Source organism: Pleurodeles waltl, chromosome 3_1, assembly GCF_031143425.1.
Source record: "Pleurodeles waltl isolate 20211129_DDA chromosome 3_1, aPleWal1.hap1.20221129, whole genome shotgun sequence".
In the NCBI taxonomy this organism is placed as follows: domain Eukaryota; kingdom Metazoa; phylum Chordata; class Amphibia; order Caudata; family Salamandridae; genus Pleurodeles; species Pleurodeles waltl.
Window position 1 is genome coordinate 1604415749 of NC_090440.1, and position 20472 is coordinate 1604436220.

The following is a 20472-nucleotide window of genomic DNA, read 5'->3' on the forward strand; positions in this document are numbered from 1 at the left end:
AGATTCTGGTGTGGGTTCATGACTAACATCTGCTTCCTGCAGTCACAGCACAGCTTAAAGCATTTTATTTTTGATGGGTACATCGTTCCATTGCACACTGTGGAATCATTTTGGAGTTGTCAGAAGATCAACAAAGTTGGGAGAGGAGCTCCGGATCAGAAGGTGAGGAAAGAAAGGAACTTTTGCAATTTCCTGCAGAGATTTTAGACATAACTACAGATCGAACCGCTGAACGAAATTACACCACATTTGGCAGAAAGCTACATTTGGTCCAGAAAGAACTTTGTTCTGTAATTTGGTGTAAATCCGTTCAGTAGTTGTAGAGTTATTAAAGAAAAAAGATGTATGTATATCTAGAGCTGCAGATCTCCACACGCCAACAGCAATTGGTTGGGCGCAACCTGAGATGTTGCAGTTGCCTTTTTTGCAAATCAAGACATGGTTCGGGGGGGGGGGGGGGCAATGCATGCACTGCAAATTACGTCACATATTACATCACTCTTGATATCACGCTGTGCACAGCGATGGACATCTAACTATGTTAAAATAAAAACAAAACACCATAGCCATTCACTGAAAATAACAAAAGGTTAATATGACGTTAGGTCAATTGTCAGTTAAAACCTACTGTTTTAAACTAACAAACCAAAGAAATTCAGCAATTATAGTTATCTCAAGTACATATAGCTCATGCCCTAAGTAACTATAACTCACGCCCTCGCCATGCACTACTTCTAACCTTGCATATTACATCACTAATGACATGTTCGATGACTGCATTGATAATATCCCTAACGACATCTGAAATTACATCATTTGTAACAACACTGCATGGAGGGGGCATTGGTTACAGTCACCTTGTTTTTCAGTGTATGATCCTGACAAACACTAATACATTGGCAAGTTTACTGACAAATTTAATGACGAAAGAAAAACTGATGTTCAACATAAGTATTTACCCTTTTGATAATTTGAGGTATTTCTTTCAATGATATCATGCAAAGTACTTGCATTGCTTACATAGTTACTCATGTGGTCTAACCTCCTGTGATAAAAGGACCAACCCCACTCCTTCCACTCATGGAGCAGTGTTCTGGAGATGTAGCACTGAAAGTTTAAATATGAAGCCTGGGAGAACATGCTGTTCTCCCATCCTGTAACCTGATACGTACTGAAAAACTCTTATGCCTAGGTATCATATTTGCCAACTGAGCTCCAGCTTTAGTATTTAAATAATCTGGTTCCAGGGTTATTAACAACAAAATAGGAGCCATTATGCAGAGTGCTTTCATTTTCTATTGCACCAGTTCCCTTATCCATCCTTCTTGATGACCATGAGGATTATGTTCAGACTCCTGACCACTGACACTGAACCTTCTCATTTTGCCTTTTATTTTTATTATAAATCACAGTCACAACTGCTTCCATTCTATTCTCTTTGTCTCCCTGCCAATGTGTAGGTAACATGTTGAACGCTTCAAGGATTGGTAAGGCAGGTTTAAGTTCCACAATGGTAATGAGTATTTCTAGAGAGATGTTCTCTTTCCTGTGTCGACCAACAAAAGACGGATGGAAAGAACTGACCCACACCGCTACTAAATTCTCTGGGCATAATTGCATCCCATTATTTATTAGTTGTCTAATGCAAATACGCCTTTGCGTCCCCCCCCCCCCCAAAAGGAAAGTCCGGCCTGGACTGCTAAGCCACCCAAGAGGGGCTTAAAATCAATCCAACTGAAGCCAACCAATTTTTACCAGAGGAATTTTGTCACTTCATCCCACTCTTAGTCTATTGGTGGAGATCTCATTATGGATCGCTCACTGAGCCTTCACTACTCAGCGAACGAGGAGGAAGAAGTCTAGTAAAAGCCTTAAGGGTAAGATAAAAAGAATCATCATATGAATGAAACTTCCTGATGCCATTATGCTTTCAGCTGAGATCCTTTACTTTGTTTATGGATTAAAATACACTGGCTATAACAAAACTATAATTTAAAAGTACTAGGAGGGGTCCCACCTGTGTTGGCTTTCTCACCGGACCATGCCAACGTCGGTTTGTGGCCCTTCTTCTTGCCAGGAGCACAGAGGAACAGGTCCTGCAGCAACACTGCAGCAGTTGCCCTTTTATCAGGATCCGGTTCGAAGCATTTGAGGATGAACGTCTGGGCCTCTTCAGACATGGAATTTGGCACCTCTGGGTGAATCTTAAACATACCGACCTAAAGGAGAGACATACATATATCAGAAAACCACCCACCCAACTTGAGTGGTGAAAGTGCACAAAGAATAGTCTCCTCCCAAAGGACTTTAAACTGAGGGCATGATGACATCTCAGACACACCCCTCAATCAAGTAGACTATTTGTAAATTACTGTAAATTAGTTTCTTCTTTTACCACTCTACAGTTTTAAAGAGACAAAAAATCACCCTTCTACTTCAGCCACTGCACAGCCTAGGTTGTGAATCTGCTGCTAAATTACATGGCAGATTCCTGAGGCACACTGCTCCACTCAACCCACTATTTAATTAACGCTTGGAGACTCACTGGGTACAATACCACTACTTCAATCAAACTTTTCCTTTCTCTGCCCACAGCTGATACTGTCCTGCAGGACCATGCAAACATGATAGCCATCTTACCTTGAACATGGCAGCCTGAGGGCTACCAAGCTCATAAAATGGTGGTTTTCCAGTGGCCATTTCTATAATTGTGCAGCCCAGAGACCAAATGTCTGCAGGCTTGGCATAACCTCGGGGGCCTTTGTCAATGATTTCTGGAGCCATATATTGTAAGGTTCCTGAAAGGAAAGATAATCAGTTAGAGTCTGTAAGGAAGGGTCAATGTATAAGAGGAGGGAAAGTAGAGCTGTGGCCAATAGCAAGAATAATTCAGAATCAGTCAAAACGGGGAGAAGGAATTACCTGGGAAATAGGACAAACAGCAGATGGAAGACAGTGGGCGGAGGAATAGGGGAGGAGAAGACTGAGAAGTAGAATAAGTCAGTGAAATAGAGAACACACTTGGTAAATACTGAGATAAGGGGAAGCAGCTTGGCTACAGGGAGGAGAGGAGCTAGGAGAAGGGGAGCTACGGAGAAGAGAGGAGTTAACACCTGTGGTAAGAGGATGGGAAAGATAGATGAGACTGTCAAAGGTAGGAATAGGGAAGGGTGGAAGAGCCTTAAAAGAGAGGAGGAAGAGAAGTACATGGAAAAAAGGGATGAGCAGCATGGGAACACAGGAGAAAGCCTGGGAAAGGGAGGAGGAGACAAACTGCTGGAGGGAAAGGAGTTGAAAAAAAAAAAAAAAAAAAAAAGGAGGCGAGGAGGAACTTGAAAAGGATTTTCTTCGGAAGGAAGGGATGAGGAGAAATCTTGCAAAATGGAAAGAACGAGCCTCGCAAATTAAGGTGGACAGACTTTAGAACGGAGGCGAAGCAGCTTGGGGAGAGGCATCAGAAAGTTGTCTAGGAGTGAGATGGAACAGGGTAAGCTTGAGAAAGAGGAGGGGTGCGAGTTTGAGAAAGGAAGGCGTTGATTTAAATGAATTTGAAGAAATGAGAAAAAGCCTGGGAGAGAGGAGCTTTGAGATGAGGAAAAGGTTGTTTATTACCTCAGAAATATCTCCAAACTGTGACTGGTCTGTGACCAACAAGACTATAAAACTGATAAATACTGCTCCAGAGGAAAGGATTTTTAGATTAACGTAAGGCGGTGACATCCCACAAATATCGTATGCCCAGATCTGATATGCTCCGCCTGTGGCCGCTACAGCATTAAATGAATATCTGCTCTCCGCAGCCATGTAGTTACACAGACAGGCCCGTGGATGGAGGCTTGGTGATGGGGAAATAATACTATCAGGACCAGGAGCTCAGTAAGCAGTTTGACGCTTTTATCTGGATGCGTCTACCGCTCATAACAGTCCGTTGGTAACTGCTGGACTCTTCTATACCGACGTCTGCATGACACTGCAACACCACTGCTTTGAAACTCCAGTAAGCAGCGACCAGAGATGCCTGCAGTTGCATGAGTGCTGGTTCTGCCACTTAAAGGTAGCAGGGGAGTAACCCGTGCAGCTAACTGCATGGTGGCGCTGTTCTGTCGCCCGTTTACCAGCATTAAGAGACGCAGGCCCCACCTACTGGGAGAATACCACACACTTCTAGTAGGGCAAGAACCTGCCGGAGAGTCTCCGCTGGAGATCAAGGCAGTCAGTCATCAGAGATTGGGATGGTCCCTACCTCTGATGTCACACCTTCTCTTGGACTCTGCCATGTTTGTTCCTCGCAACCTAATTCCTTTCTAAACAGTGAAAGCCAGCCACAAACACTGCCATCTACAGGCTGCAAGCAGATATAACGATCCATTTTTTATAGCTAAAACTGAGTCATTGTGTTTGCCTCATGTAGGAGAATCTGTCATTATATAAAAATGCATATGTAAGGAAATGGCTCCCTGTTGCAGTTCCCCTCACTTTCTGCCTGATGCTGACTTGACTGAGAAGTGTGCTGGGACCCTGTTAACCAGGCCCCAGCACCAGTGTCCTTTCACCTAAAATGTACCATTGTTTCCACAACTGGCACACCCCTAGCACACAGATAAGTCCCTTGTAAAAGGAACCAGTGGTACCAAGGGCCCTGTGACCAGGGAAGGGCTGCAGCATGTGTTGTGCCACCCTTAAGGACCCCTCACCTAACACATGCACACTGCCATTGCAGATTGTGTGTGTTGGTGAGGAGAAAAAGGCAAAGTCGACATGGCATCCCCCTCAGGGTGACATGCACACAAAATACTGCCTGTGGCATAGGTAAGTCACCCCTCTTGCAGGCCTTACAGCCCTAAGGCAGGGTGCACTATACCACAGGTGAGGGCATAGCTGTATGAGCAATATGCCCCTACAGTGTCTAAGTCCATTCTTAGACATTGTAAGTACAGTGTGGCCATATTAAGTATATGGTCTGGGAGTTTGTCAAAAACGAACTCAACAGCTCCATAATACCTACACTGAATACTGGGGAGTTTGGTATCAAACTTCTCAGAATAATAAACCCACACTGATGGCAGTGTTGGATTTATTTAAAAAAATGCACACAGAAGTCATCTTAGAGATGCCCCCTGTATTTTACCCAATCCTTCAGTGCAGGACTGACTGGTCTGTGCCAGCCTGCTGCTGAGAGACGAGTTTCTGACCCCCTGGGATGAGAGCCTTTGTGCTCTCTGAGGACAGAAACAAAAGCCTGCTCTGGGTGGAGGTGCTTAACACCTCCCCCCTGCAGGAACTGTAACACCTAGCAGTGAGCCTCAAATGCTCAGGCTTCGTGTTAAAATGCCCCAGGGCACTCCAGCTAGTGGAGATGCCTGCCCCCTGGACACAGCCCCCACTTTTGGCGGCAAGTCCAGGGGAGATAGTGAGAAAAACAAGGAGGAGTCACCCACCAGTCAGGACAGCCCCTAAGGTGTCCTGAGCTGAGGTGACCCTGCCTTTAGAAAACCTCCATCTTGATTTTGGAGGATTCCCCCAATAGGAATAGGCATGTGCCCCCCTCCCCTAAGGGAGGAGGCACAAAGAGGGTGAGCCACCCTCAAGGACAGTAGCCATTGGCTACTGCCCTCCCAGACCTAAACACACCCCTAAATTCAGTATTTAGGGGCATCCCAGAACCTAGGAAACTAGATTCCTGCAACCTTAACAAGAATGACTGCTGACCTGAAGCCCTGCAGTGAAGACTGAGATGACAACTGCTTTGGCCCCAGCCCAACCGGCCTGTCTCTCAACTTCGAAGAAAACTGCAACAGCGACGCATCCAACAGGGACCAGCGACCTCTGAAGCCCCAGAGGACTGCCCTACAACCAAGGACCAAGAAACTCCCGTGAACAGCGGCCCTGTTCAACAATCTGCAACTTTCTTGCAACAAAGAAACAACTTTAAAGACTTCACGTTTCCCGCCGGAAGCGTGAGACTTTCTACTCTGCATCCGATGCCCACAGGCTCGACCTGCGGAAAACCAACACTTCAGGGAGGACTCACCGGCGACTGCGAGCCTGTGAGTAGCCAGAGACGAGCCCCCACAGTGATGCCGTGAGAGGAAATCCAGAGGCTCCCCCTGACCGCGACTGCCTGTAACAAGGGACCCGACGACTGGAACCAACACTGCACCTGCAGCCCCCAGGACCGGAAGGAACCAAACTCCAGTGCAGGAGCGACCCCCAGACGACCCTCTGCCTAGCTCAGGTGGTGGCTACCCCCTGTGCCTGCTTGCATTGTTGAAGAGACCCCCAGGTCTCACCATTGCTTTCAATACAAAACCCGACGCCCGTTTGCACTCTGCAACCGGCCGCCCCTGTGCCGCTGAGGGTGTACTTTCTGTGCCTGCTTGTGCTCCCCTCCACACCCCCCGGTGCCTTACAAAAAAACCCTGGTCTGCCCTCCGAGGACGTGGGTACTTACCTGCTGGCAGACTGGAACCGGGCACCCCTGTTCTCCATTGAAGCCTATGTGTTTTGGGCACCTCTTTGACCTCTGCACCTGACCGGCCCTGAGCTGCTGGTGTGGTAACTTTGGGGTTGCCTTGAACCCCACAACAACCTGTGGTTCTTAAAATAAACTAAGAAAATATATTTTTCTATATAAAAACCTATTGGCCTGGAATTGTCTTTTGAGTGTGTGTTCCTCATTTATTGCCTGTGTGTGTACAACAAATGCTTAAAACTACCCTCTGATAAGCCTACTGCTCGACCACACTACCACAAAATAAAGCATTAGAATTATCTCTTTTTGCCACTATCTTAAAGGTAAAAGACTTTTGCTATTTAGGTTTGTACCTAAGTTCCTCTCTGTCATGGAAATTCCATTTGAATTTTAAGCTCCAACAAATGGAAAGAAATGCTGAAGCAATCTTTCGCTTTGCCCGTAGATTAGGGCATAGACCGGTTCACCAGATCATCACGCTCTATAAATCCAAATGTGTCTCTGCAGCGATTTATGGGGGTGGCCTCTGGGGATATACCAGTTCAAGTATATTACAACAGGCAGAGAATACATTTCTCCACCGGCTACTTATGGTACCCAAGAGTGTAGCGAATATTATATGCCATGAGGAGTTGGGAATCCGCTAAATTACAGATTTGATAGATATTGCCCCCCTTTTGTTATGGATAAAAGTATGGTCAAATCCGGCGGCTACTTTAACAGATGATTGTGTAAAAGACTGTATTTCGTTAGCAAACCACAACAAAATTCCATGGTTACATTTTGTTCATAACTGTTTTCGAAATTGGATTTTGAGTTTATGTATTCTAAACCAGAGCTCTTGCCCGCCAATGAGAAGGAAATTGTTAAATTTTGATATAAAGAGTACGCTACGAATCTTAGATATCAAGTGGCAGAGAAACTGAGTTCTTTTGATTTATATGTACAAATTTCATCATCAAATTCGATAGAACCTTATTTTGTTTGGTTTCCGATCCCTTCCCTATACTCTTTACTTGTACTGTTTAGACTTAATATGATTCATTTTAGAGTGGCGTTTCCAACAAAATGCATGTGGGAAAAAACATTACCGCCATGCCCTTGTGACAATTTTTCGAAACAAAGTACTTGTCACTTTATTTTATTTTGTACACTCTATTCAGCTCCTAGGGAAACCTTTTTATTACCTATTTTGCGTAATTTGCACACCCTTTCTTATAAAGAAGGATTGATTGGCATTCAAAGCCTTTCATCCAAACAAATGTGCAGCTCTATTTTAAGTTTTATCAAATCCGCTATCACCATTAGGAATCGATATGAATTAGCAATGTGACTATTTATTAAGGGAATTCAAATACTGTTTTATTGTTGTATATGATTTTATAAGTATTTATTATTATATATTGATTTAGTAGGCTTAAGTGGTACGCTTAGATTTTATAGACTTGCAGATCGAAGAGTCTCGCCTTTTGAATTATGCAATAAGTACTGTATTTTATGATGATTTATATGTATGCATGTGTACTTTTATGGCAATATGCCGAATAAAGTTATTTTGACTGACTGACTGACACTATCTTACCTCTAAGGGGAACCCTTGGACTGTGTGCACACTATTTCTTACTTTGAAATAGTATATACAGAGCCAACTTCCCACAGCATAGCTCCATGGTTTAGACTACTCTATAAAACATTCTTCTTTGCTATTTTGAGGCTGCTGCTTTAATCAAGTTCAGGGAACAATGCCTCGAGGCCGCTCCTAGTCCCAGAAGTACTGGTGGGCAGAAAGGGGGGGGGGGGAAAACTGAGTGAAGAAGAAGGCATGGCTTTTATAACATCAGATACCCTCACGCAGGAATTGAAAAGAAGAAAATAAAACTCTGTGGAACTGGACTCAACTGAGACTATGCATGGATTCAAAACCATGCATAGATAAATGTCTGCACTGACATTTCTGCTGGATACATCAGAAAAACGGTTAATGGACCCAGAGAAAAGGGTATCCGAAGCCCCAAGACTGGGCAAAAATAAAAAAAAGTCATCATACTTAAGGCAGGAGGGTCAATTTACGTGCTTATGGCCTGACAAAGCCAAAAGAGGGATGACACACACAGCTTTTTAGCTGGCCTTCTCCCTAGACTTCTAGGCAGTGACTTCGGAAATACTACTGAGTTTAAAAGGGCACACAGAACGGGACTGCAGACTGTCCCGGACCAGTAATTATGTGCCTTCTGCATTACCAGCAAGCCAGGTTGATATCTCAAACTGCCAAACATGAGCCATATGTCTTCAAGGGGGAAAGGCTCATTTGGTGCCAAGTTTTCATGACACCCACGTGTTCAGGAGGAAGTTCTTGTCTTGCCGTCCTCTTCTAAAGCAAAAGGGGATTTGATACGGTCTCATAGACCCAGCAATCATGTTATTTTGGTGGACGGTAGAACAAAATAGTTTCATAACCTGCAAGCTCTCACACATTTTTAAAAAACATCTGAAGGCTCCACAACGGATGTAGTTTTAACCAGTACACCAGCGCTGACCATCAAATCTGACATCTCATCACTAGATAACTTCCCCGAGATAAACTAAAAGGCGGTCAACCTCTGAGAAACAGAGACAAATCAATGTTCCCTCTTAAAGCTTAGCCACCTCCAGTTTATTACACCAGTACAATGTGGAAAATGTTACTTACCCAGTAGACATCTGTTTGTGGCATGTAGTGCTGCAGATTTACATGCTTTGCATGAGTCTGCCTTCAAATGTTAGGCTCGGAGTGTAACAAATAGTTTTTCTTCAAAGAAGGTTTTCGAGTCACAAGATCGGGCAACTCCTCCCCTCGGTGACAGTGCGCATGGGCATCGACTCCTTTGTTAGATTGCTTCCCGCAGGAGGGTGAAGTAAAGAGTGTAGAAATATATATATGAGCAAATGTCCATGCAATGTATACATATATTTACAAATAAAGTACTACAACGGCCACAGGTTTCTGGGGAGGAGGGAGGGCGCATGTGAATCTGCAGCACTACATGCCCCGAACAGATGTCTACTGGGTAAGTAATATTTCCCATTCAATGGCATGTGTAGCTGCAGATAAACATGCTTGGCATAGACTGTAAAGTAGTCCCCTCCCAAAATAAGTTGTGGCTAACCTGTAGGAGTTGGAGTAGTTTGAAATGGTGTTTTAAGCACTGCTTGTCCAATATTTGCTTGTGGGCGAGATAAGACATCCACACAGCGGTGTTAAGTAAATTTGTGTGGTGTGGACCATGTGGCTGCTTTACATATGTCTGCCATTGGTATATATATATCTTAAGAATGCCATTGAAGCCCCTTTTGTTCTAGTAGAATGTGCTTTAGGAGTTACTAGTAACTGTCTTTTATCTTTAAGACAGCACATTTGAATGCACTTTACTATCCATCTGGCTAATCCTTGTTTCGAAATAGGATTACGCTTGTGAGGTTGTTGAAAAGCCACTAAGCTGCGTTAATTTTTTGTTCTATCTATATAATACATGAGAGCCCTTTTAACATCAAGGGTATGAAGAGCTCTTTCAGCAACTGAGCCTGGCTGTGAAAAGATGACTGGCAATTCCACTGACTGAATTGATATGAAATGGTGAAACTACTTTTGGTAGAAGTTTTGGGTTTGTGATAAGGACTATTTTATTTTTGTGAATTTGAAAGAAAGGTTCTCCTAAAGTGAATGCTTGAATTTCACTAACTCTTCTTAAGGAGGTAATTGCTACTAAGAAAGCAACCTTCCATGAAAAAAACATGAGGGCAAGAATGCATGGGCTCAAATGGTGGACCCATAAGTCTTGTGAGCACAATGTTAAGATTCCAGGCAGGAGCTGGTGGAGCTCTAGGTGGAATAATTCTTTTAAGGCCTTCCATAAAAGCTTTCATAACAGGAATCCTAAACAGAGAAGTATGCTGTGTTTTGAAGGTAAGCAGCTATTGCTGTTAAATGGATTTTTAGTAGAATATGCAAGATTTGCTTTTTGTAAATGAAGCAAACAACATACAATATTCTGTAACAACGCTTTAAGTGGGTTAATGTTATTGGGCTGGCAGTAATATACAAAACGTTTACTTTTAGCTGCATAACACTGTCTAGTTATAGGTTTGTGTTCTTCCTTTAGAATATCCATACATTTAGATGGAAGCTGTAAATAGCCAAATTCTATGACCTCAGGAGCTAAATCGCCAGGTTGAGCATACTGGGATTGGGATGCCTGATTTGACATTTGTTCTGGGTCAATAGGTCTGGTCTGTTAGGTAGTTTCTGATGTAGTACTACAGACAGACCCAACAGGTTTTTGTACCAGTGTTGACATGCCCATATGGGAGCAGTGAATATCATAGTGAAGAAGGTGTGACAGATCTTGTTGACCAGAAATGGAATTAGTGGGAGAGGCCGAAAAGCAGTAAATATCCCTGACCCATTGATCCATAGATCACTGCCCTTGGATTGAGGGTGTGGGTACCTGGATGCAAAGTTTGGGCATTTTGTGTTTTCGCTTGTGGCCAACAGATCTATGTCTGGGGTTCCCCACATTTGTGGGTGAATCTTCCACTTGTGTACTTGTTGCTGAGTCCTGCTTAAGAGGTTCGCTAGTTGATTCTGTATCCCTAGAATATACTCTGCTAGTACTTGAATGTGATTGTGAATTGCCCATTTCCAAATTGTGTGTGCTAAAAGGGACAGTTGAGATGACAATTGAGATGACTGGTTTTGCAGACAATACATTGCGGTCATGTTGCCTGTTCTTATTAACACTGTCTTGTGTGTGATTTGGGTTTGAAAAGCTTTGAGTGCTAGGAACACTACTAGTAATTCCAAATGGTTTATGTGATAAGTTTGTTGAATTGAGTCCCATTTCCCTTGTATGGTGAGGTTGCTGAGTTGGGGTCCCCGACCTATCACTGAATCTTCTGTTGTGATCATGGTCTGTGGCTGAGGGTCCTGAAAGAGCCGCCTGTTTAATAACCTGGTGTGATTCCACCATTGCAGAGAGTGATAATTCGGGCAGTACAACAACACTAGATCCTGTATATGACCCTGTGCTTGAGACCATTCTTGAGAAAGACACTGCTGTAGTGGTCTCATGTGTAGGAATTCATTGGGTAATACTACTATGCATAATGCCATCATTCCCAATAGTTTCATGATCAACCTCACTGTGTAAGTGTGGTTGTATTGCAGTTGAGATATGAGATTGTGAAAAGCTTGAATTCTCACTGGGTTTGGGTATGCTAATGCTGATTGAGTGTTTAGTATTGCTCCTAGATACGGTTGTATTTGGGCTGGCTGCAGGTGAGATTTTTGATTGTAAATCCTAGACTGTGTAGGGTGTCCACTGTAAACTGTGTATGCTGCTGACAGGTTTGAATTTCACTGGCTTTTATAAGCCAGTCGTCCAGATACAGAAAGACATGTATATGTTGTCTTCTGGGTAATGCTGCAACCACTGCTAGGTATTTGGTGAATACCCCTGGTGCGGTTACTCCGAAGGGTAGTGCTTTGAATTGCTGCTATAACAAATCTCAGAAATTTCTGATGGATGGATGGGAGTGTGGAAATAAGCATCTTTTAGATCTAATGCGGTCATATAATCTTGTTTCTGTAGCAAGGGAATGATTTCCTATAGAGTAACCATGTGAAAGTGTTCTGATAGAATGTACTGACTGAGAAGTCTGAGATCTAAGATTGGTCTGAGAGTACCATCTTTCTTTGGTAGGAGGAAGTATAGTGAATACACTACCGACCCTTGTTGCGATATAGGTACCATACCTATGGCACCTTTGAGTAGAAATAAGTTACTTATCTGTAACTTTAGTTCTCCAGTATTGGACACTTTCATAATTCACTTGCTTTAATCCTTTCCAGTCGTCAAGATGGGAGTCCTCGGGGTAATACAGAAGCTATGCCCAATTGCATATTAAATATTAAATGCACTAGGCCTCTAACTTAGAGACACATCACAGTCATTTTGTAAAAAAAAAAAAAAAAGGACCAAACTCAAAAGACAACTAATCAGATCACACCACCCTCTAGTTCCCTTCTCTGAGGAGCTGACTTCCCTCAGATTTTCCAAGCACAAGTGCTGCAGTACAGATAGAACGGAGGGAATGAAGGTGACCTCCCCAGGGGAGGTGGATGGGTCGCATGTGAATCTATGAAAGTGTCCTTACTCCAGTATTGGAACTTTCATAGATTCACATGCTTGAATCAGAATAGTAAGCAGTGAATAACACATTTTTGACATGTTCAACAGCAACATAGCATTCTATATATGAAAGAGCATGACAATATTCTCATAACGTTTCCTGCGGTCTACAGCCTGGAAAGCAGCATTACTCTAATAGAAAATGTGAGATAATATAAAACAAGCAGATGGAGGGAAGAAACTTCAGCTCACCTTCATTGAACTAATTTCTGAGGATTGCTTGCCCAACAAGTGCATCTTGAAGCGACTCAGTGTCCAGGAAGTAGTGCTGCGTGAAAGTATGAACTGTCCTCCATGTCGCAGCACGACAAATGTCCTGTATTGACACCTGCAAACAGTGCACAGGATGAAAATAGATATTGCTCTGGTGGAATGTGCTCGCACACTCGTATGCAATGGTCTACCTGCCTTCTGATGGCAGAAAACGATTGTGTCTTTAATCCATCAAGAAATAGTCTGCTTCGTCAAAGGGTGCCCTTTCCTAGAGGCACTGAAGGCTATTAGTCTTCTGAAATGACTTTGTTCTGTCCAAATAAAATTTGATGCACCTTCTAAGATTGAGTGAATGCAGGGTTCTGTCCACAGTAGTTTGAGGGTTCGGGAAAAATGACTTAAGCACTACTGGCTCATTGATATGAAATTCCGAAGGCACTTTAAGAATGAATTTGGGATTGGTGCATAGAATCACTATCATTTTTGAATTGCAAAAAGTGTTCCTGGATAGTGAAAGCTTGAATTTCGCTGACCCTTCGTGCCGAAGTAATGGCGAGAAGGAGAGCCACCTTCCATGTGAGGTACTTGATGTCTGCCCTGTAAATGGGTTCAAAGGGCTCCTTCCTGAGATGGCCAAGGACGGTGCCAAGTTGCCATGCAGGAGATGGGGCTTTCACTGGAGGAAAGGACCTGAAGAGACCTTTCAAAAAGTGCTTTATTAACCTCAGAGAACACAAGGTTTGCCTGGTATTCTTCTATATCGGGAAATAGCTGCCAGATGGACTCTGATGGACGCATGGGAAAGCCCAGAACGTGCTAGCTGTAAGAAGTATGTCAACACTGTTTTCGGTGCGGAGGAGAAAGGGTGTATATTCCTGGCTTTACACCACAAACAATATGGCTTTCACTTAAGGCGGTACAATTTATTCGTGCTAGCTGCCCGTGCGTTAGCTAGTAATTCATCTGTGGACTTATTTTTTGGCTAACCTCGGCAGCACTGCAGGAACCGTTGCAGGATTCTGCATTATCTTCAAGCCCTGGCTCCAAACGTGATCAATTATCAGGATAGCCCTGACCATTTTTCTGTGAGGCTCCTTGAAATCGTAGAGGAAACAATCCCGCTGAGTTGCAGGCATTGGGAGACCAAACCATGTGGCTGCTCTTTCTAGCAGGTTATGAAAGCCACGGATATCCTCAGGAGGAGACTCTACCACAGGTGTCTCAGGAGAGGCAGGTACTGGAATAATATAACCATCCCATTTGTCATGCATTGTATGAATCTCTCCTTCCGCAGCATCTTCCTCAGAAGAGGGTTCCCCTGCACAGGTGTAGATTGTGGATAATGCTGGGGCCTAGGTGGAGTTACATGTTGCGATTGTTGAAACGGCTGAGGAGTTGGTGGTATAGCAGAAGTGTGGGCTGATGCTCCGAAGAAGGCTTTGGCGGAAAGCGCTTCCTATAATCCGCCAACATTGCTTGTAAATCCAAAACCAATCCGGGAGGGAGACCTACCAGCCTCGGTTGTTGCTGCTCATAATAGTGTTCGTCGTCGTAAGAGTCATCATTATCTGAATACTCTTGACATTTGACTTGTAATTGAGAGGCACTGCTGGCCACTGCATAAAGGCCATCTTCTTCTGAGTCATCTTCATCCAACAGATGCGAAGGTAGAAAGCTCGAGACTTTACTAGGAGATGTTATTGAAGGAGTCTCATGGTATTTTTTGACTTTCCTTTGAGCAGCCTGATCGGTCGACGAGAAGAGAGCAAAGGATGATGGTCTCTGTATCTTTTCTGTAATCTTCGTCGCCGACGAGAGATGAGGTCATCGACGGTGGCGGTGTCGACAAAGTGAGCGACGGATCAAGTGTTGTCGACAGTAGACGCATCGACGGTTTAAACATTGCCGAAGAGGCAGTTGATGGTTGGAGTGTCGTCGTCGGTAGAAGAGTCGTCGATGAGGCCGTCGCTGACAGTGGAAGCGCCAAGTGTTCTGTCGACGGTAGTAGCATCGACGAGGTGAGTTGCATCGGCGAAGACTGATGCGACGGCGAAGAGACGGGGCGTGCCGTCGACGAGGATGACCAGACAGTCGATGAAGATTCAGTATTCGCAACTGATAGACATTGTGACAACGGCAGATGTCGTTAAGGTATGGGCCGTCGATGGAGCTACCGTCGATGATGGTCCTGTTGACGGTGCAGAGACTTTTTTTTTAAAGTATGCTTTAGCTTGAATGGTGGCGGTGGGGGCTCATAGACAGCTTTCTTTCTAGATCTCAAATCTGAAGCCTTTGATTTCCCTTCTTCTTTGACGGGCTACATATTTTTGAGGACGCCTCAGATGATTTCTTTGAAGCCTTTTTAGGTGGTTCCCCTGAGATATCTTCAGCCTGTCTCTTCACAGGTGTCTTGACGACAGACACAGAAGAAAAGGCACTGTCCTCATCAGAAACCGTATTGTCCCTGGATTTTAGTTTTTGTTGCCAAATTAGAAGGCAACCCTCTCTTTCAGAGTTTTAGTAGAAAAGGTCCTACATACCTTGCAGGCTCACGTTTTATGGTTAGGATAGAGACAATATATGCAGTCCTTATGCTGGTCACCCACATGCAGCCTTTTCTTCATGCAGTTAGCACAGGCTCTAAAAAGCCTTTTTTTAGGTATCTCTGACATGGTTGTCAGGTTGAAGCACCCACTTTGTAAGAACTTCTGAAGAGAAAAAGTATCCAATTCTCCTCAGAAAGAATATCTGAGAGAAAAACTGAGCAGAGCTCAGAGGAGACTCCTAAGCACGACGTGCAGTAGAAAATCTGAGGGAAGTCAGCACCTCACAGGAAGGTCCTATAGGGTGGTGTGATCTGATTGGCTGTCGTTTGAGTTTGGTCCTTTTTTTTTGTTTGTTTTTTACAAAATGACTGATGTGTTTCTAAGTTAGAGGCCTAATGCATTGAATGCTTAATATGCAATTGGGCATATTACACCGGGGAATCCCATCTCAACAACGGGGAAGGATTCAAGCATGTGAATCTATGAAAGTTCCAATACTGGAATAAGTAGCACCTTGCTGCGTCCATAGCAGATCTAAATTGATTACTGGACATGGCCTGCCCTTCCTCTATCGGTTGTGCCCTTTTTTTGGTGTTCTGGTGGAAGGTACGGTAATAAATCTTCCATTTGGCCCCAATGAGCTAAATTGTATCTTGCCAAAAGTGCTTGAGAGTTTGCAATCCTCCAATGGTTAGCACCTTGGGTTACTACTCTTTCCTGCTGTGGCAAATTTACGACTTTTCTTTTCTGGAGGAGGAACATCCCCTGTAGACTGACTATTTGCTCTCTTTCTTGCAGCTCTGACGACTACAGAGTCAGGTGGTAATAGAGCTCTAATAAAAACCAGATCAGAGGGTGCAGGTTTATACTTCTTATCCACCCTTGGTGTATTAATTCTAGATTTTACCGGTTCCTTGGAAATGTCTTCTGCATGTTTAAGCATGCCTGAGAGCATTGGGAGACACGGATACCCCTTATGAGTAGATGTTAGGGTATAAAATAAAATAAATCACCCTCAATGGGATTTGTATGTAGTTGTACTTTATGATATGCAGCTGCCCTAGCTACAACCGGATTGTAAACAGTGGTATCTCAGGGGGATATGGTCTTGCAAGGTATAAATGAGGATCATTAGGAGGGATGAGATCTGTATCAAATAAGTTCCATGGATCTATATCCTGTTGAGTCACATAAATTCAGTGGTGGTTTCTTTATTAGGGCGTGGGGGCATTGCCCCCCTGCCCCCAAGCCACATATTAATAATAGTTTTTAATAATTACATTGTTTATCAGCTTCAGCACTGCACGGCATGGCCCGGGAAAATTTCCTGTTTTGTATGAATGGAATCAATTGAGGGTGAGCGGAGTTGGACGTGGTTGGGGTGGAGCTTTAATTGCTGTTGAATGTAACACAGCTGGGCCTCCTTGGGGTAAAAAAGTGCACGTCAGGTTGGGCGGGTGCCTTGCTCTGTCCAGCCTGACATGCACACTTGAGCCCTCGCCTATGTGCAATGCTAGGAGCCCGGGGGATTGCACTGCCAGCCCCCAAGGCTCCAAAGGAGCGCTGGCAGCCCCTGACTGAGCCAATCCTCACACTGCTCTCATGCCGTATACAGCAAGGGAGCAGCGTCTAGATTGGCCCCGGAGCTGCAGGGTGGGGCTGGATGGCTGAGCTAGTGATCTCTCATGCATGCCTGGGGACAATCTCGAGTGTTCTCTCTCACGGTCTGGACGGTGGTAAGTGTGAAATGCAGAGGTGAATAGCGTTAGTGAGAGTCACCCAGGAGAAATACAGCAGACCACACAACAACCGCGGCCCCAAGTGGAAGGTGAGTCAGCCACTCACAGATATCCCACATTCCCCAAAAAGTGTTGTTGGGCCAGGGCCCGCCCGTGCAGATGCTCAAATTACTGTCCCAAGACAGCACACAGTGAGCACAGCTTCTAATAGTAACAGCACTCAGCCATGGGATTTGTAGTTTCATCTTTGATGCCGTATCCAATGTCCGCTACCTTCAGAGTCCCATGGCGGGCGTTTACCTCTTCATTTTTCCCCTGCACAGCATATTTCACTCTCTAATTGTCATCACACATGGAACAAGAATAGTCTCTCCTCCAGCTCATGCTGATGTCTCTTATTTGCGGCCTAAGCCTAGCCAGGTTACCTAGCTCGCCCGGCGTGCAGTCTTCGACCATCTTCTCTGCTATAGCGGGGAACTCCTGGTAGTCTCTGGCTGTCACCGACCAAGATTGAAGATCAAACACTTTTTATTGATTGGGGGTTTGAAGCTATGAAATATTGTGGATTATAGAATATAAACTTGGCATTTTTGTGTTTCCACTTATAAGTTATGTTAAGACAAAAATTATACACAAGAAAACCTACAAGGCTGTGCATATTATCGTTACAAGAGTTAAATCACAAGTTACCTGAATATTGTTTTTCTTTACACAAACTTTGTGATAAGTGTATTATGTGGAAAACGTGCGAGTTGGTGAGTGAGTGTGCATATTGTTGGTGTTCTGCGTGTGAGAACACTTGTGTATATTTGAGCGTGTGGTTGCTTGAGCTTGCCTGATTGCAAGTCAATAGGAGTATGCGCGAGTGTGACTGCACATGTGTATATGTGCGCATGTCTACGTGTGAGTGCACATGTTTATGTTGTGTGCCAGTTTGGTCGGTGCCGAATGCACTTTGGCCTTTTGTTTTGGCACCGAACCCGAGGGTTGGTCATTCGATTGTATTTTTCAGGTCAAACCACAGCTGGCAAGCAGTGGGTGATCCAGGGCCAGTGCTGAATTCTTTTCTGTTGTCTTTGGGTGATGGGAGTGGACTGATGTACTCACATACTGCGCCAGTGGGATGGAATGGCTGTCGACATCGGAATCTCGATCTGAACCGAAGTCTGCGATGGAAATGATGGAGTGATGTGTGCAATTCCTCTTATGCATGTTCTTCTCCGAAGATGTTGGGCGTTTCCGACGACTTGGACGCCATCTCCAACCAATGTGCTCTTTGATCCCTAACAGTCTTCTTCTAATGAAAGGATTGACAAGCGTCATAGTTCTCTTCTCTGTGATCTGAAGAGAGACAGAGATTGCACCCTGAGTGCTGATCGGTGTATTGAAACTTGGCGTAACGCCGAGGGCAAAAGCGAAACAGAGTCCGTTCCATCAGCCTAACATTGTTAGACTACCAAACGTCGAAGTAGGCCCAAGAAGAGTGAGGTCCCCGACGATTACAATCGGATCTAATGTAAGATTGGAAAACCCGATCAAGACCTATATTGACGTTTATAGAAAAGGAGAGAAGCTCGGATAGTCCCGAACTGAGATCTACTGAAGGGAGAGGAAACGCGTCCAAACCCGACAGCGGAAACAAAACAATCTAACAAAGGAGTCGATGCCCATGTGCAATATCATCGAGAGGAGTCACCATTCGATCTTGTGACTCAAAAACCTTCTTCGAAGAAAAAAAACTTGTAACACTCTGAGCCCAACATTAGATGGTGGACTTATGCAAAACAAGTGTATCTGCAGCTACACATGCCTTCGAACATTTATATCCAAACTTAGAGTCTGCAGTGATTAATCATCACCTACACTGCCTATTTAGCTTGAATATTCAGCTTGGGTCCCTTTCGATCTTCAATGATTAGGAATGGTACAAGGAGGACCTATGGAGTTTTTCACCCTAATAAGGTTAGTAGTGCTTAGTAGCACTTTTGCTGCTAATTATTCAAGAAGTTCACTGTTCCTTCATGCCTTGTGTTGCTGTAATAATCAATAGCTGCCTCACTCACAATTTTCTTGGGATACTCTTCACTAACTCATCTTGTGTTCTGACACCCTATTGGTCTTCGGTGTCTGGAAGAAAGAACGTTCTGTTACATGGGATGGAAAAACACACAAATATTGCATTGGCACGGGAAATTCATCAGTCTCTGGGAACTGATAATCTAAGGCAGGACTGGGTAGGAACAGTGTTAGTAGCTCAGGTCCCGATTTCACATGAAAATCCTCAGTGGGGGCCAACAATAACCTAAAGAATAGGTGGGGTTGCATTTTCATACACAGATCCCTATGCAATAAAGTGCCGAAACCTATGCAAATCACAAGACTGTTTGGCTGTTTTTTTCGTCTTTGCTAAATTGACATGCCAAAGTCACTACTATTTGGTAGGCTCTGCATATGCCCTTATCACTGAGAAGGGAGACTTGATCGCCAAAATAAACAAAGTATTGACAGAGGTCTGGGAAACAAAAACGGTCGTTGGTGGGTATTGGAATGCCTCGCTTGACCCATTTTCAGGACTACTATGGTCGCCAAGACTATCGTAACAAAGAGAGGAGCATTTAACAAGATTTTATGGCAGACCATATGGACAGGGAATATAGCTGTTTTCACGGCCCCAAAAGACCTACACCAAAATAGGCTTATTTTTAAGAATTGCTGAGGGTTTTCCTAAAAAAAAAAAATATATATATCACAAAATTCACAATAGTAATCCAGCTCATCTCACATAATGCCCAATCAGCTTGGAGTTAGACATGCAGCTACAAGTGCCCAGAGACAGAATCAGGAAGGTGTATACCCTAAGATGTAGCCTTCCTGAAGAAAACAAAAAAAGTACTACAGGAGTTCTGGGACTACATGGCACTAGATAACAACTCTAACATCAACTTTGCTCCTTTGGGCCACTGGAAATTTCTATCTCAGAGGCAAGATAAGAGGCTTGTCCTTAGCACATAACACAGCTCGGGGGTAACGAATGAAACTGGAACCTGAAATTAACTAACTTACAAAGGAATCCTACAGGAAGCTGACAGGTGTATTCCTTTGCTGTCTTAGAAGAGCAAAATATGAGCTAACAGCATACCTCACTTCGCAGGCTGAGGAACCCCTTCAACATATTGAAGTTGCCACTATGAACACTGGAAAAAGGCCTACTGGCGCTAAGCTTTTCAGCAGAACTGAAGAAATGCTACATCAAATAGTGCAGCACTTTATGATGT

At 44.0% G+C, this 20472-nt stretch overlaps 1 protein-coding gene across 4 annotated transcripts in view; it reads right to left on the reverse strand.

The window, feature by feature from the left end:
* LOC138285381 (mitogen-activated protein kinase kinase kinase 6-like) overlaps nt 1–20472 on the reverse strand; it is a 376389-nt gene that overhangs the window by 146090 nt on the left and 209827 nt on the right. For all 4 annotated transcript variants that reach the window (XR_011201585.1, XM_069225240.1, XM_069225238.1 and 1 more), the window contains exons 19-20: nt 2641–2798; nt 2018–2219 (exon numbers count right to left, since the gene is read on the reverse strand). Coding sequence is in view for 3 of the 4 variants with exons in the window: in XM_069225240.1 (XP_069081341.1) it covers nt 2018–2219; nt 2641–2798 (360 nt within the window). In the remaining variant the exon portion in view is untranslated. The remainder of the gene's footprint in view (nt 1–2017; nt 2220–2640; nt 2799–20472) is intronic.